The 17,895-nt window shown below is 40.1% G+C and overlaps 1 protein-coding gene and 1 long non-coding RNA gene across 2 annotated transcripts in view; both read left to right on the top strand.

Moving 5' to 3' along the window:
• Positions 1-12,893, top strand: part of ERICH3 (glutamate rich 3) — a gene marked incomplete at its 3' end in the record, with an annotated part of 55,050 nt that extends 42,157 nt beyond the window's left edge. The window contains exons 13-14 of the mRNA XM_063299861.1: positions 4,161-4,295; positions 7,654-12,893. Coding sequence (XP_063155931.1) covers positions 4,161-4,295; positions 7,654-12,893 — 5,375 coding nt within the window. The remainder of the gene's footprint in view (positions 1-4,160; positions 4,296-7,653) is intronic.
• Positions 12,894-12,910: 17 nt separating this feature from the next.
• On the top strand, positions 12,911-17,171 carry LOC134494891 (uncharacterized). The gene is made up of 2 exons (XR_010067718.1): positions 12,911-13,231; positions 16,673-17,171. It is a non-coding gene; the product is annotated as an uncharacterized LOC134494891 (long non-coding RNA).
• The last annotated feature ends 724 nt before the right edge of the window (positions 17,172-17,895 follow it).

The following is a 17,895-nucleotide window of genomic DNA, read 5'->3' as shown; positions in this document are numbered from 1 at the left end:
GGCTTTGGTGAGTCTTTCTGTTGTCTCTATCACTATTGTGCGTGGGACATTTTTTGACTGAATTAATTTCATTCCTAATTGGTAGCAGGGGCAAGCAGATGGAATGAAACTTAGATCAGTGAATATGCCTGGACTTGATAGCAATCATCATTTGAAATCTTAGCTGGCAGAACTATTACAAAAGAACAAAATTGTAAAATATGATTGTATCAAAGTAGTTGATTTGTGTGTATTTTGTAAAGGCTCAGAAACATAATATCTCAAACAAACCTTTGTGTATTTTTATCATTTGAGACAATGAATTGAGAGACCCAGATACAAGGTTTTTTTCCCCCCACATTTTTTAATGTTGTGGAGACTATGGATTACCAAATTTAGGTTATCCTTCCTTATACTAGGCCAGTTTATTTGACCATCTAGGCTACCATTATCCAATCCAATCTTCAAAAACCTATTGCCCACTAAATATATTGGGCTACAATATCCAGAATTCTAACCCATATGATTGTTTCCATGAATCATAAAATGCGTATTATTTATGCAGATTATTCCTGTTTCCTGCATCAGATCCATTGGCAAGAAAGACAGAAGTATTCTTTTTTTTAAAATTTAGCTTGTGATGGAAATATTGTAAGAGTGAATCAATTAATACTAATTAGCATGCTATCAGTGGTGATGCAGACGTGAAAGAAAGCCATAAGTCATGCTAATATTTTTGATTTGTGGTTTGGAATATGTTCTTTGGATGGTGATATACTATGTTCTTGCTTGGTTTAATAGATGTTGATAGATTGTTTCATACTGCTTTGTGTTGCTGGATTTAATAGTTTGGCATGAGCAGAAGGTTATAAAATGGGAATTGTTTGCTAACATCTTGGTGCTGGATTGCTTTTCATTGCCTTGCAATTTGTTATGTATGAAACATGGAGGAAGACTGAAAAAAATACAGTTCTGGATAATTATGTTGAATTATTTTATAGGTGTTTAGTTGTTTGAAATATTTTCCTTCATATGCTAGGTTTTCAATGTGAGTGACTTTGTAATTAGACTGTTAGATGAGATGAATATTTAAGTACAACTGAGGAGTGAAGTTATGAACCACTTAATAAGAATACATATAGGATTAAATATTCTAATACTCTGTAAATGCAAGCATGGAGAAATCATGTAGGTTGAGTCAGTGGCCTGCCACAGTTTTTAGTGTAAAAGAATATCATCATTTCTATTTTGCTCAAACTTATGACCATGATAATTAAATGACTTGTTTGATAGTTTTAGTTTTGAGTTACTACAGCATTTAGCAGTGTCTTCAGATTCTGCTGCTGTAGTAGAGGATAGTAAAAAATCTCAGCTACCAACAGTTCTTTAAAAAAAGTTTTACGGGGTAGTAGGTGATATGGTATGCCATGAGGAATGTACTGGCAAACAAAGAAAAAGTTATCTAAAATTTTCTGAATGGGAATGTGAGGACAGATTTAACATTGTGATGGATGATTTTGAAGATCAGCATACAATGAATTGTTTAGGGAACAGCAATATATTCAACCTTAAAAGGTAAAGGTAAAGGTTTCCCTTGACGTAAAGTGCAGTCGTGTCTGACCCTAGGGGGCGGTGCTCATCTCCGTTTCTAAGCCTTTAGAGCCGGCGTTGTCCGTAGACACTTCCGGGTCATGTGGCCAGCATGACGACATGGAACGCCTGTTACCTTCCCGCCGAAGCGGTACCTATTGATCTACTCACATTTGCATGTTTTCGAACTGCTTGGTTTGAAGCCCAAATACTTTGATCAATCCTAGTCAGGTCCCTTTATTCAGACAAATCAGAAGAATCATCCATGCACAGAATGCCCCCCCCTGTTTTGTAGCAGGACTCAGATTATAACATTTGACAATAGCCAGCACAGTAGAGTAGTAAAGGAAGGAGAAATAAAGGTCAAGTTCATCAGAGAGGAGTAGCAGGAATGCCCAGAAGAGGCATATAAAAGAAGCATATATGTGAAAATGATGCAAGGACATTCTCCCTTGGAAACATATTACAGACAGTACCTCTCAAAGCTCTGTAAATTGAATGAATCTTATTTCGTAGCAGGTTGCCCAAATCCAGTGAGAGAGGCATCAGCTCTTGTTCCTTTTTTGCCAAAACTTTTTTGCCTGCCAGTGGGTTTCATGCACCAATTGATTATATCTGCTTATTTTGGCTGTCCTGCACTTTTTATTTTTGACCACCAAATGGGTTAGGGCAGTGTTTCTCAACCTTGGCAACTTTAAAATGTGTGGACTTCAACTCCCAGAATTCCCTAGCCACCATGCTGGCTGGGAAATTTTGGGAATTGAAGTCCACACACCTTAAAGTTGTCAACTGAGAAACACTGGGTTAGGGTTATTGATCAATGGCTGACAGTTCTGCAAATATATGTACCCACGTCATAATGACAACAAAGATATCACACCAATTGATTATGTCCGTGGTGGGCAAAAACTTTTCAGAGGAGATTTTAACACTACTGGCACGCAAAAGAGGAACGAAAGCTGAGGCATCAACCCACAGAAACTTCTACAGGTAGTCCTCGTTTAACAACCACCGTTGAGACCAGAATTTTGGTTGCTAAGTGCAGCAGTCATTAAGCAAATTCAATATGATTTTATAACCTTTTTTGCGGTAGTCATTAAGCGAATCACTGCAGTTGTTAAGCAAACCACGTGGTTGTTAAATGAATCATGTGGTTCCCCATTGATTTTGCTTGCCAGAAGCCAGCCAGGAAGGTTGAAAATGGTGATCACATGACCACAGGATGCTATGACAGTCATAAATGTGAACCGGTTGCCAAGCACCCACATTGTAAGCATGTGACTGTGGGGATGCTACGATGGTCATATGTGTGAGCACCAGTTGTAAGCCATTTTTTTCAGCACCATCGTAAGTCTGAACTCTCAAGTCTAAACAAATGGTCATTGAGTGAGGACTGCCTGTATATCTGCAGCTGCTGCAGGAGTCTTCTAGGTATTGGACACCCTCACTGCTAGTTGCAGGCTATATATTCTTCACATCTATGGTTGGATCAGTGGCAGGTTGTTTAGGATCCACTGCAGCCTTAAACTGCACATTGTAGTGCCTTAGCCACCTTGCTTACATTGTAGAGATAAAATAAAGGAATCTCCATGCACCAAGCAGGGTTAGCCATGTTATGCATACATTAACCTATAAGCGTTGCAGCACTGCTGAAGGTTTTGCTGCAAAATGCATGAATAGCGTGTCTGTGCTGAAAGAGACCCTTCTGTCTTTTCCTTTTTGAAAAGACAAAACATAAATGCTGGAGAGAATTTTGACTTTTACAGAGCAATTTCTTTCTCCTTTAATGTCATTTTGGACAGAAGAAAAAAATGTGCTGTTATTCAGGTGATCATGGTTTCTGAGCTGATAGGAATGTGATATTAATAATGCATATTTTGTTATAAACAAGTGAAATGTAAATAACCTTATTATGAAAACCCTAAAGTTACAGTGAAAATATTACTACCACTTCAAGCTGTCATGGACTCTAATAATAATATGGTGGAAGTACTGCATAGCAAAACCGGAAATGCACATACTGAACATGTGGGGATTTGCATTCAGCCCTACGCATTCATCAAAATGAGACAAAGCTTGCAAGCTATTTTACTTCTCTAAGGAATTAAAAAAACTATTGGAATTGTGTCAGGAAGCTTAGTATTCAAAGATGCCCTTAGTTTATCTGTGGTGGAATAATAGCTTTTCAATTGTATTGCTGCTGTTGTTGTTCTTGTTGTTATTTGTATCCTGCCTTCAGGATACCTTTCTGTTTTTAATTTGTGCACAAATTAAAACCATTTCTGAACAAAGGTGACCTTATGGCTTGGTGGTATTTGAAGGTGGTGAGCGCTTTGTGTAATGTTTGCAGGGGGGAGATAGCGCTGCATGAAATTTTCATTGCCTAAAGAAGCAATGACGTTTGCTTGCACATGTGCCTAACTCATCTTTATGAGATCGATGAGAAGAATTTTGCTGGATCTTAATTGCCATCCTTAGCTAGTTGTTGAGTAATTTGTACGCTCATTTTATGTTCGGGGTTTTTGTCTTTTTTTTTTGTCTTTCTCTTTTTGCTCTCTTCTTTTATGATTGCGGTACTATTTGTTTTAAAGATCGCAAATTGGTCAGAGAGAAAATAGCTGAGGCTCTTGAAAAAGATCGCCTTTTGAGTTCTGAACCTGAACCTAGTGATTACAGTACAGAGGATGAGGAAGAACAGACCACTGCCGCTCAAAAGAAACATGAAGGTAAATTCAACTGTTTGCATGGAAGCTCGTCATCAATATTGCTTTCCAGTTAAATGCCATGTCTAAATGATTTTTAATCCTTATATTTTATACTTTCATATTTTTTTTCTCTCTTCCATAGGGGAGAAAGGTTCTCAGTAACTACTGTCTTCCTCAGGAAGTAGTGATCCTTGAAACTGCTTAATCTTCAACCCATTCCTTGCACATCACCCTATGTACTACAAAACCCTCATACGTGCAGGGAACTCAGATATAACTTAGGTCGGGAAAGCAACTATAGGCTTCATCGGGTCTTCCCCAGCCTCTAATTTATGGTCCCCAAAAGCTTTCCAAAAGAGCCTAGATGATTTTTCCTGGGTCAATTAAAGTTCAAATGGATGTCGTCAATCTGAGGTCGAACGCATCAGTTTTATCCTTTGATTTGCCAAACCCTCCCAACTCCTACAAATAGCATGTTTAATCACCTGTATGGTGACAAGATTGCATCACCAAATACATTCCCTCTAGCTCCTGGAAGTCAACTTTAAAAAAAGCCCCCCTCCCCACCTGACATTGCTTGCTCGCTCATGTCTGAGATTATCCAACAATTTTACACAGCATATTGGCTGGGAATATTTGCCATCACGTGAACAGAAGGTAAACTTCAGGTCACAATTCAGGCTCTTCTGCAGTTCTACACTATCGGGGGGAAAAAAAATAGTGAGATGAAGTTGTCTTAAATTATTGAAACCTCTGAGGAGCCCGCAAAAACAACTCCACAAATAATGACTAGCTCTTGTTCTAGAGTGTTTTAATATGGGTGGAATCCAAGTCAGATTTTAACAGCTGGCTGGCACTACCCACCTGACAGTGAGTTGAAATCTCAGCCATGCAAAATCCAGTTACAAGTATAGAAGAAGAAAAATATAAATATCTGACAAGTTTTGTTCATGCTAGAGGGGAAGTATTTTATGCACATCAGCTGGTGCAATCATATATTCAATATACTTTAAACAGTTCTGATTGCCTGTTGTGGGAACCCAGCAATTCTGGTTTGTAAACCATGCTTTATGGCTTAGTATTATGCATGACCTTCAATTGGAACTTATTTAACAAATCATTTATTAATGTTCATGAGGAGCAAGAAAGTATCACCTATGAATATACATATGTTTTATTGAGTTTTATTTGATGTTATGAGGAAATGAAGGCCAGTATCAGTTACCTGTCATCTGTAATGTCTAGTTTGGGCCTGAATTACCCAGATCCCTAACACTTGGATACATGTTAGACTGGCAGCCTCTTGATGAGACTGACCAGCAGGTAAGAGTTTAGATGCTTTCTTCTGCTTCATACAATGCCATACAAATTTTACAGCTTCAATAAACCGTTTTGTCACAAGGCAAATGGAGGTTTTCTTAATAATACTGCTGTTCTTTTCCCTTGTTCTCCTGGCTGAATTATAAGTACTTCCTTTAGCTCTGTTCCCCTAAGAAGCAATTTTTGATTCCAAGATATGTCTGATTTGATTGCATTGTTCGCTGGAAGTCATACAGTATAAAGGTCTAGATGGATGCTATCAGCACTTCAACTCCAACAGTTTTTAGTGCCAAGTACTTAAATTATACAAGCATACAGGTTAGAAAAGCCTATAAGAATCTGTCTTCTTATAGATTCCATTATAATATTTTCCTTAATCCTTTAATTTTTTAGAAGACAATTTATTGAGTATAATTAATAATGAGTACATTGAGAGCTTGTATAGTATTTCCAATTAAAGGAAAGACTCTAGTGTAAACAGAATTAGGCAACAATCCAGAAATAAATCCCATCAAAGGCCATTGGACATTATGTTTATCTGTAGTCCTGCATTACCTGTTACACATAATTCTCACTGAAATCGGTGGGAAAAGTAAAATCCAAATCCCAAATAAATTAGGGCTTATTATTCTCAAACAGAATATTAACACTATTTTTCTGTGATACATGCTAATAAGGCACACTCTTAATTTTTCTGTTGCCTTTTTTCTGGCTTCACAAAATGGTGATTTACTCCCATCCAGATCAGAATATTTTATTGTTCCTTACAATTCTTCCAGACTGGATCCTAAGTTGTTCTGCTGATATTTATAGAAAGCAGTTAGATGGATTTTTGGTCAGATACATTTGCAAGTAGGGATCAAAAAATCAGGATGGTAGCAGTAACCATTTGATCGAAGATCTGCCTGTTTTTTACATGTGTCACACAACAAACATAAAAAGGGGTGTAGCTTTGATTGTGGGTTTTGGCTCCCATCTTAACTTTTTAACCCCCTGCAGACACCCTGTTCTTAGTCTCAAATGGTTATTTCTTGTTTCCTACTAAACTGCATTTTTAATGTACTTGTTTTAACTATATGAAAAGTCACATTCATATATACTAAAATGCATATTTATAAATGTATTTCAGTAACCTTTTTTTTAAAGCTAGGAATAGTTTTATGATAGACCAGGGGGTATAGAATATTAGAATTTTTGGAAAGAAATTCTTAGAAACATTACAATTTGTGGAAATAACTAATTATGTTAGATATTCAATCCATGCTTATGCTTGTATTTGAAGTTATATAGACACAAAACTGTGGAGAGGTGGCCAATAACTTCATTTCAGCAACTAAGACCAGGCTTACTTTCTAGTGGTTAGAATATAATGTGTCTAAGGTATATTTTAGACACATTGATTTTAGAATAAATTCCCAGGTATTTTGATGTAGGGCCACATTTGTTTTCAAGGTATATCATTCTGGTATATGTGTGTGTACACACTGACCTTTAATGTTTGATTTAATACATTTCCAAATCTTTCTATTCCTATAATTCTAATCTCCTGAAACTGTTTTCTTTTCATGGACGTCTTCTGCACCGAAGAGCTTCTTACTGATTTACCATTTTTGTTCTCCAACTTCAGTGATATGGCCATTCTTTTTCAATACTTTGTAATAGTCAGTTCTCTTGGAAAAGGAAGGCTTTGCTGACAATGTTATGTGTAAAAGAAGCAGCAGCAAAGTTAGTAGTGTAGGAGGAATACTAGGCAGCATGCAAAGTAGACTAATAATGAGCCATAGTAGAGCAAGGGTCCATAACACTCTTCTCTCTTAACTTATGTAGAATAATGTGGGGCTAGAAAATTACCTTGTCCAGTTTACCATTGTACTGCAGCATCCTTCACAAATCAGCTGCTCTCAGGTTAATCCAAGAAGCAAAGCCACCAATAGCTATCCATTCAAACTGGCTGAGCCAACAAGGGCAGGTGAAATATACAGTATGTCAATGTATTTTTTTAAATGCCACACTGACAAAGTTGTCACAATTACAACTCATACTGTGCTTATTTTAATAGTACCAGATGGAGATTCCTTGGCAAAACAGTCAAGAAGGATTGAATCACAGAAGGCTGAAAAGCAAATGAAGGAAGAGAGACAGATGGTGGGCAAGGAAAGAGGACTTGAGGAAGAGGAGCTTGTAGATGGGGAAGGCCCCAAAGAAGCAGCTCTAACAGAAGAATTGCTAGCAAGTCTCAGAGCAGACCAGGCAGTAAAGCCTGAACTTGTGGCAGAAAAAACAGAATGGGAGAAAAAAACGATAGAATCAGAAAAAGCAATAACATCCAAGGAAGAAAAATCATCTGAGAGGGCAAAAGCAGAGGAAGTGGCAAAAGCAGAGGGAATGGCCATAAAACATGAAGTTGCTCCAAAAGAGGAGGTTCTAGGGGGATTCCAGTCAGAAGAGGAAGAAGTTGAAGACACTGATTTTACTAAGAAGCTAAGAGCCACTAAAAGAGAAGAACGTGTGCAATGGCAGGCCCCTGAGGCAGAAGAAAGTACAGAAGTAACTGAGGCATCAAAAGTTTTAAAGACGAGAGAATTAGGAGGAACTGAGGCAATGGAAAGAGACATATATGAAGCAAAAAAAAAAGGGAAAGGAGAATATCAGACAAAAGAAGCTTTGGAGGCAACATCTATAGAAAAGATCACTATGGCAGAGGTACAAGAAAAGGTGGGAAAAGCAGAACCTGAAGAAAAGGTAACTTTTCAGGAGAAAACACGTGAAGCAGAGGCTGGGAAAAAAGATCACATAATGGAAAAGCAAAGAAAAGATGATGTGTTTTTGAGGGAAGATGAAAATATAGAGGAGGGAAAATATGAATTGAGCCCCAAGTCCCTTATGGAAGCAGGACTTAGAACACCAACATTAAAAGTGGGAGATGCTCTCTCCAGAGATGAAAAAGCAATTGCTTCAGAAAAGGCATTAAGTGAAGTTCCACCTGAGACAGAAGAAATAATCCAAGGTATTTCGTCCAGATGGGATGAAGAGTTATACCAAGCACCTCTAGATGTGAATGGGATGAAAGCTATATCTACAGAAGATTTAGCCCTCAAGAAAATAGAACCTGGGGTAGAAGAGGCCTTCCTTGACCATGAAACTGAAAGGGTTATTTTAGCAGAAGAAGAACCCTTGAAAATGACCGAGGAAAAGAAGGCAGCAGGCAAACCATATCCTGAAAGGGAGAAAGACAGACAAACAGCAGAAAAAGATATTGTGGTGACTGAGCCAACAGCCCAAGAAGGAAAGGATGTAGTACAATCTATGGAAAGAGAAGCTAAACAAAGAGAGACTGAAGAGAGGCGAATGTCCAAAACTGTACCTCTAGAAGAGAAACTGGACATTGAGAAAGAAGGGCTTTTTACTGAAACCAGCTTAGAAGATGAGGCATTGCTGACTGAAGAATCAGCAGGGAAGGAAAAGGCAAAAGGAGAGATGTGGGCTGAAGATTCAGAGAGAGAAATGAAAGGATTGCCTCAAAGAAAGAAAATGATTGAAGAAGAGCATATAGCACTCAGAGGAAAGGCAGAAGCTGAAGAGGGAGATGCTGAGATGGGACTTAAAGGAGAGGCAGAAACTGATGAGGCAGGAAGAGAAGTTAAAATTAAAGGGAAGGTAGGGAAAGGAGAGGTAGGAGAAAAAGTGGAATTTCAATGGGAGGTAGAAGGAGACATGGCACTTAAAAGGAAGGCAGAAACTGGTGAGGCCAAAGCTGAGGTGGGACCTAAAGGGGAGATAGAAGCTGCAGAGACAGAAGCTGACATGACACCTGAATGGAAAGCAGAAACTGGACAGGTTAAAGCTAAGGTGGCACCTAAAGGGGAGTTAGATGCTGAAAAAGCAGAAACTGAGGTGACCCTTAAAAGGGAGGCAGAAACTGGAGAGGTCAAAGCTAAGGTGGTACCCAAAGGGGAGTTAGATGCTGAAGAAGTGGAAGCTGAGGTGACCCTTAAAAGGGAGGCAGAAACCGGACAGGTCAAAGCTAAGGTGGCACCTAAAGGGGAGTTAGATGCTGAAGAAGCAGAAGCTGAGGTCACACTTGAATGGAAAGCAGAAACTGGACAGGTTAAAGCTAAGGTGGCACCTAAAGGGGAGTTAGATGCTGAAGTAGCAGAAGCTGAGGTGACCCTTAAAAGGGAGGCAGAAACCAGACAGGTCAAAGCTAAGGTGGCACCTAAAGGGGAGTTAGATGCTGAAGTAGCAGAAGCTGAGGTGACCCTTAAAAGGGAGGCAGAAACCGGACAGGTCAAAGCTAAGGTGGTACCCAAAGGAGAGTTATATGCTGAAGAAGTGGAAGCTGAGGTGACCCTTAAAAGGGAGGCAGAAACTGGACAGGCCAAAGCTAAGGTGGTACCCAAAGGAGAGTTATATCCTGAAGAAGCGGAAGCTGAGGTGACCCTTAAATGGGAGGCAGAAACTGGACAGGTCAAAGCTAAGGTGGTAACCAAAGGGGAGTTAGATGCTGAAGAAGCAGAAGCTGAGGTGACCCTTAAAAGGGAGGCAGAAACCAGACAGGTCAAAGCTAAGGTGGTACCCAAAGGGGAGTTAGATGCTGAAGAAGTGGAAGCTGAGGTGACCCTTAAAAGGGAGGCAGAAACTGGACTGGTCAAAGCTAAGGTGGTACCCAAAGGGGAGTTAGATACTGAAGAAGTGGAAGCTGAGGTGACCCTTAAAAGGGAGGCAGAAACTGGACTGGTCAAAGCTAAGGTGGTACCCAAAGGGGAGTTAGATGTTGAAGAAGTGGAAGCTGAGGTGACCCTTAGAAGGGAGTCAGAAACTGGACTGGTCAAAGCTAAGGTGGTACCCAAAGGGGAGTTAGATATTGAAGAAGCAGAAGCTGAGGTGACACTTGAATGGAAAGCAGAAACTGGACAGGTCAAAACTAAGGTGGTACCCAAAGGGGAGTTAGATGCTGAAGAAGTGAAAGCTGAGGTGACCCTTAAAAGGGAGGCAGAAACTGGACAGGTCAAAGCTAAGGTGGTACCCAAAGGGGAGTTAGATGCCGAAGAAGTGGAAACTGAGGTGACCCTTAAAAGGGAGGCAGAAACTGGACAGGTCAAAGCTAAGGTGGCACCTAAAGGGGAGTTGGATGCTGAAGAAGCAGAAGCTGAGGTGACACTTGAATGGAAAGCAGAAACTGGACAGGTTAAAGCTAAGGTGGCACCTAAAGGGGAGTTATATGCTGAAGAAGCAGAAGCTGAGGTGACACTTGAATGGAAAGCAGAAACTGGACAGGTTAAAGCTAAGGTGGCACCTAAAGGGGAGTTATATGCTGAAGAAGCAGAAGCTGAGGTGACACTTGAATGGAAAGCAGAAACTGGACAGGTTAAAGCTAAGGTTGTACCTAAAAGAGATTTAGATGCTGAAGAAGCAGAAGCTGAGGTGACAATTACATGGAAAGCAGAAACTGGACAGGTCAAAGCTAAGGTTGTACCTAAAGGGGATTTAGATGCTGAAGAAGCAGAAGCTGGGGTGACACCTAAAAGGGAGGAAGAAACTGGACACATCAAAGCTAAGGTGGAACGTAAAGGGGAGTTAGATGTTGAAGAAGGAGAAGCTGAGGTGACACTTAAGGAGAAAGCAGAAACTATAGAAGCAGAATCTGATGTGGTAGCTGAAAGGGAATTAGCAGTCAAAGGGGCAGAAGCTGAGGGGACACTTAAAAAGAAGGCAGAAGGCAAGGTAGCACTTCAACCAAAGGCAGAAACTGTGAAGGCAGAGGCTGATGTGATATCTGAAGGGGTATTAGAAGCCAAAGAGGCAGAAGCTGAGGGGACACTCAAAAGGAAGGCAGAAACTGGACAGGTTGAAGCTAAGGTGGTACTGAAAGGGGAATTATATGCTGAAGAAGCAGTAGCTGAGGTGGTACTTAAAAGGGAGGGAGAAACTGGACAGTTTAAAACTGAGGTGGTACCTGAAAGGGACTTATATGGTGAAGAAGCAGAAGCTGAGGTGGTACCTGAACGGGAGTTATATGCTGAAGAAGCAGAAGCTGAGGTGATCCTTAAAAGGGTGGCAGAAATTGGACAGGTCAAAGCTAAGGTGGTACCCAAAGGGGAGTTAGATGCTGAAGAAGCAGAAGCTGAGGTGACCCTTAAGGGCAAAGCAGAAACTGTAGAGGCAGAGTCTGATGTGATAGCTGGAAGGGAATTAGAAGCCAAAGAGGCAGAAGCTGTGGGGATGCTTAAAGAGAAGGCAGAAGGCAAGGTAGCAGTTAAATGGAAGGCAGAACCTGTAAAGGCAGAGGTAGACATTGCACTTGAAGAGGAGGGAGAAGCTAAAGTTGTACCTAAAGGCAGGGAAGCAGGAATGGAAGATTCAGAAGTAGAGGGAGAAGTGATTTCTGTGGTCAGAGGATCTCTGAGAGAAACCATCATTGGAGGACAAAGGTTAGTCACCATGAGAGAAGAGATTATAGCAGAAGTAAAACATACTCCTCAATCAGTGCCACAAAAAAAAGCATTTGGTGGAGGAGATAATAAAAAGCAGGGAATGACTAATGAAGCTGGTCTCCAAACTGGAGTATCTGACAAGACTGAAACAAGTGAAACATTTCTTTACATGGAAGTGCAGAAGGAAATCATAGGAAGTGCAGAAGGAAGTCCTGAAGAAGAAAAGGAAGATGATGAATCAGAAACAGGAGAAGAGATGGCGAGAGAAGGAATGATAACACTTGCAGATGTAGAAGAAGCTCTGTTAATAGGGATACAGCAGTTGATAACAGAAGTATCGCAGATCAATGAAAAATTGGAAGATAAAGAAGAACCTCTGGTGGAAAGATCAGCAGAAGACATATCAACTCAGGAGAATGCTGTGAGTGAAGATTTTTTTGCCGTTGTAGTAGCAGAAAGGGAGATCACTGAGAGCACTAATGCTGAAGAAGAAGGAATAGGGGATCCTTTGGAAGAAATCCCTTCCGAGGAAGAAGATGGAAGTATAAACTGTGAAATAGGATTGGCCATTGTAGTAGCAGAAGAAAGGGAGATCACTGAGAGCACTAATGCTGAGGAAGAAGGAACAGGGGAGCCTTTGGAAGAAATCCCTTCCGAGGAAGAAGATGGAAGTATAAACTGTGAAATAGGATTGGCCGTTGTAGTAGCAGAAGAAAGGGAGATCACCGAGAGCACTAACGTTGAGGAAGAAGGAATAGGGGATCCTTTGGAAGAAATCCCTTCCGAGGAAGAAGATGGAAGTATAAACTGTGAAATAGGATTGGCCATTGTAGTAGCAGAAGAAAGGGAGATCACTGAGAGCACTAACGTTGAGGAAGAAGGAATAGGGGATCCTTTGGAAGAAATCCCTTCCGAGGAAGAAGATGGAAGTATAAACTGTGAAATAGGATTGGCCATTGTAGTAGCAGAAGAAAGGGAGATCACCGAGAGCACTAACGCTAAGGAAGAAGGAACAGGGGATCCTTTGGAAGAAATCCCTTCCGAGGAAGAAGATGGAAGTATAAACTGTGAAATAGGATTGGAGGAGACTACAGATGAAACTATCTCAATGACAAATACCATTCTCTGGAGCTCCCAGCAGTATGAAAGTGAACATCAAGATCCTACTGGATCTGACTGAGAAGATAGTGATCTAGGCTGAAGGTGAGCATGTCTTGGCATAATAGCCAAGGTTAGAGGAAAAAAAACTACAGCTTTTGGGCTTACACAAACTAAATAACACATTTCTCTGTGTGTCGCTCTCCTCAAAGGCCCAGTCCCCAGTTCATCCCCAGTCCCATGATGCATTGTTGCTACATATGTATGTATGTATATAAAATCATGTCTACTACCTGAACTTTAGCCCAGTGTGTCATGGAACAAATTAAATTAAATTAAATTAAATTAAATGCATTAAAACCTGCTTTGCACTAGGCCATAATATGGTATGGCTTTTGCTTGGCATGTTATCTGAAGTTATCCACTGTGGTTGGTAAACTGTGGGGTAGGGTGTACATGAATATGAACTCAGCCAAGAATGTTTCTTCAATAAACCATGGTTGAACAAATCATGGTTTATTTGCTCAACCATATATGAATTAATTAATCCCAGGAATTCACCGGGGAGATATATTTAATTAAGAAAAATGATTGGAGGTCAGACTTATTTAAATAGGTTATTTGCGTATTTATTTAGCACTTTGAAACTGTGATTTCTGAAGAGTTTACAGTGGCTTATGGGGCAAGATTTACTTATATTCCCTATAGTAATGCTTTCACTACTATTATTTGAGCTATATATCTGGTGTTTAAAGTTTGGGTTTTTCTGCACAGCTAACTCAGTTATCTGACTTCCTTCTTAGCAATAGATTGCACACCAGATCTCCTGAGTGGTGAGGAGGCTTCTGATGGACAGTGCTTATCTGGGTTTGGTTTCCTTTGATGGAGGAGATCATTGACGATATACCTAGTATGGTACTACTTGAGCTTATTTGAAAATAAAGCTAAACATACAGTTTAAGTGTTCCAAGAAAGCATTTCACTGCTGCCCAATCAGTTATCCAGAGAAAAGCACCTCTCTGTCCAAAGATAATACTAGCTTGTACACCTTGGAATTCCTCTGCCTCTTTCTCTGTTTCATATTCAGATCTTGCTTAAATCATTCTTATCTGGTGGGGAACAGAAAGGGAGAGAAAGATATATTTTTCCCAAATGCTAAAGTCCCGAGCTATTTCCTTGTCATTCTGAGCCACTTATGTGTAATTTCCCTGACGCTGGCAGTTTGGTCTGCTGATCAATAAGGTACTTTAATATGTCCTTTTGGCCCCATTAACTCTCTTTCTAAACTCCCAACTTAAAATTGAACTCGTAAGTATTATTCTGCAACCTGGTGTGCTCCAGATGTAGAACCATTACATTTCCCTACCACCATGTCTGGCCTATCATCACACCTCCACTCTCATAAAGCAGCAGAGACAATGTGATATAAAATCTACATACCACATTATAGTATCTTCTAGTCATCTCACTCTCTGCTGCCTGCCATATACCATTAACTTGGGACTGAGGCCAGATCCACACGTTTTGCTTGCCCCATTGTCAATAAAGGCCACTTGCCATACTTGAGTGCAGGTATGGGTCACTTCCACCTACTCCTAGCACATTGCAAATGCCCCCCCGCTGCCCACCACCTAAAACCTTTCTGAGGAGAGGATCAGCATTTCCTTTAATGCAGTAGTAGCACCAGCTCTGATTGGCTACAATGCCTGGTATGCCCCCTTCACACCAACAACTAGTTGCTGTCCAGGGCAGGCATTTCATCCTGGTCTAGCTAACATTGTAAAGATAGTCTTACAGTTGATTCAGCAAGGATTTGTTACATCAATTTACTTTCCTTGCTCATCACTCCATTTGATCCTTACATCTCCCAGGGGGCACCCTTTTGTTTTCTCCCATGTTGGGTGGAGCAAGCTCCCCTTGTTTTCCTATCCTCTGTTATATTACTGCAAAGCTTCACCTTCCCTTCCCTTAAAAAAAAAATCCTTAAATTGCATGCCAGGTATGTTGGAAAGAAGCTACAAATTTTCAGCGAATGCTACTTTGCTTCTATAAAGCTGACCTACCAATTCTTTCCTTCTTTTCTGTGGACCTACAATTTCATTTGGAAATGAAGGAATATCCTGATTCCTTTACTTTGATCACCGTAGGGTTAGACCAATGGTGATAGAGTAAGGGGAAAAAAAAGAAGAAGAAAGGGTCTCTGTTAGTGTTAAATGAGATAGAAGGGATGTGAAGGCATCTATCTATGCAAACATCTAGGGAAGCCAAGGAAATGAATAGGAACCAGTGAGAGGGTAACAATTGCTGCAAGGAAGAGGAAGACACCGGTAGACTGGCCCATACCAGAGCAAGCCGATGAGGCTTGCCTTCCCTGCGTGGAAGGGCAAGAAGCAGGAGAATGACCAATCAAGGCCGGTGCTAGCTGTGGTTCACCTACCCATACTCCACCAACCTGGCCCCATTTCCACACCCCACTGCATTCTGGAATGGAATTTTTAAAGTCAGCTTCAGGAACAGCCAGGAGAAACAGGAGAGATAAGCAGCTTAACCTGCTATGTGGAATGGTCTGGAAGCAGCTTAATATTATCTGTTTTCTCTCTGGCTTTCATCTTTTGTGATTGCCATGACTGAACTAAGAACTCTTTGGGGGTCAAACCTGCATGAAAAGCCATTGACTGTCATTTCCACCTTGAAAGGCACACCACCTATATCTTAGTAGCTGACGGGTTTTTTGCCAATGAAGTATCAATTTTAATTTTGAAATTGTTCTGAGAGCAAGCATCATCTCAGCACAAGGGCAAGAATGCATTTGGCATTGGAGTATCAGCCATCATAATGACCTCTCTGGTAGCTAAGCAACTTAGAGTTGGGGGTTTTTTGCCTTGAAAAAAGTGTGTTGAGCAAGTACTCCACATATCAAATACCCGAAAACCAAAGAAGCTGCTGCAGTGTTACATTGTTAACTTAGATCTCTTCTTCCTGATAGGAATATACAGCAAAAATGTTTAGATATTTTGCTTCTAAAAGTGCTATATTTCCCAAAATTCAAATTCTGAATCACAAGTTATGGTAATCAGAAACTAAATATTGAATGATAAATATGTTAGGCTAATTACTGTTTGTACTTTGAACAGTGCTTAGATTTAAAGACAGCCACATCCTCCACTAAAATTGAGAAAGAATATGCACATCTTTAATGGGCTCGATTAAAATAAATCCTCATTCTGGTTGCCTTAAGAATCTACAGCTATTTTAAAAGACATTGGGGCTATACTTGTCTCTCTTAAATTTCCAAAGAATTATCCTCTATACACTGTAAACCAGTGCTTCCCAGACTTTCTTCCTTCATTACCCACTTATCAGAAAGTCCTTTTTACCCATTGTAGGTAAAACACTTTATGTTGATTTAAATGTCCCTGTTGTGATTGGGTAATGGGTTTCTGTGTCATTACACAAAGAAAACCCACTTTTACCCAATTTGGGGTAATTTACCCAGGTTTGGGAAGCACTGCTGTAAACTAATACTGTGTTTGTTTGTTTCCCCAGAATGCTTGGGGGTTGGAACTTCCTGTCTCATCACTGCTGCCTCAAGACTTGGTGGAAACATAGACTTATTTGAGCATCTTCTCACATTCTTTTGATGCTTGCAGTTCATCTTTCCATTGTTGTTCTGATTACCGTGATCATTTAGTACCATTTTTTTCAAGGAAATCATTCTAGATCGGTGCCAGCTGGGGTAACTGCCCTCTTTGATTCCTTCTCACACAGGATTAACATCTGCCACTGTGCACCAGGACTGCTCCAGACAAATGAAATACTATCTAGCCTATTTCATTAATAGCATTCCTTTATAATTCTGAAAATAATAATGGTGAGGCCTGTACAACAGCTGCCACACATTTCTTTTAAAAACAAAATAAAACAGAGAATTATTATGTAACGGGAACTTTCCCAAAATCAACCAGCTAACTCTGCTGCACAGTAAGAGTCACCTGAAGTCTTTATGTAGAACAATAAAACATCTGCAAACAGATCTGAAAACTTACATATATTGTGATTGTCTTCTTTCTTTTCCCTTTTGTATTTTATGTGTTGTTTTTAAGGCTAGCATAAGCAAGGCAAGTGCTTTAAGTTCAATCAGATGCTCCAAAGAGTGGTAAATGGGTGCCTCCTGATTAGATTTTCAAACGACTGTCATTGATCTTGAACTTAATCCTGTACATAATGTAGTAGGTACAGCCACATTTGTTTCTGATATTGATTGACACCATAGTTACAAGGGGAGCTGCATCATCTCTAAAGACCAAAAATATATCGGATTGTCGCTGTAGGAATAAATAAGGATAATTTATGCAGACATACGATGCTGTTATACCTTTCCACTGCCTTTTGTCATGGGCTGGGATTCAGACTGGCACTTGCATGAACAGAAGGAGCGGGGACTGACAATCTCTCTTTTGCAATGGAACTTATCCCTTTATTCTTTGGAATTCAGCCGTTGTCTAGACAGGTTACACACTTTATCAGATAGATTCTAAAGTTCTACAAAGCTTTATGGGATTGTACAGAAATACTGCATACATCTGCTCATGAAGATGTAGAATTCACATGGAGAAGAATGAGGAGAGCAAAGATTTCTGACTGAACCCTATATTTAGGGTTGAAAAGCTGGGAAGAAAGGATGATGCCAGAATACCAAATCAGTAACACTACAAAATCCATCAATGCCAGACTGTGTCAGTGTTCTGCCTTAATTTCATAATTTTGCC

This window comes from Candoia aspera, chromosome 3, assembly GCF_035149785.1.
Source record: "Candoia aspera isolate rCanAsp1 chromosome 3, rCanAsp1.hap2, whole genome shotgun sequence".
Classification (NCBI taxonomy): Eukaryota; Metazoa; Chordata; class Lepidosauria; order Squamata; family Boidae; genus Candoia; species Candoia aspera.
Note: the sequence above shows the minus strand (reverse complement) of the source record. Positions and strands in the feature narration are given on the sequence as shown.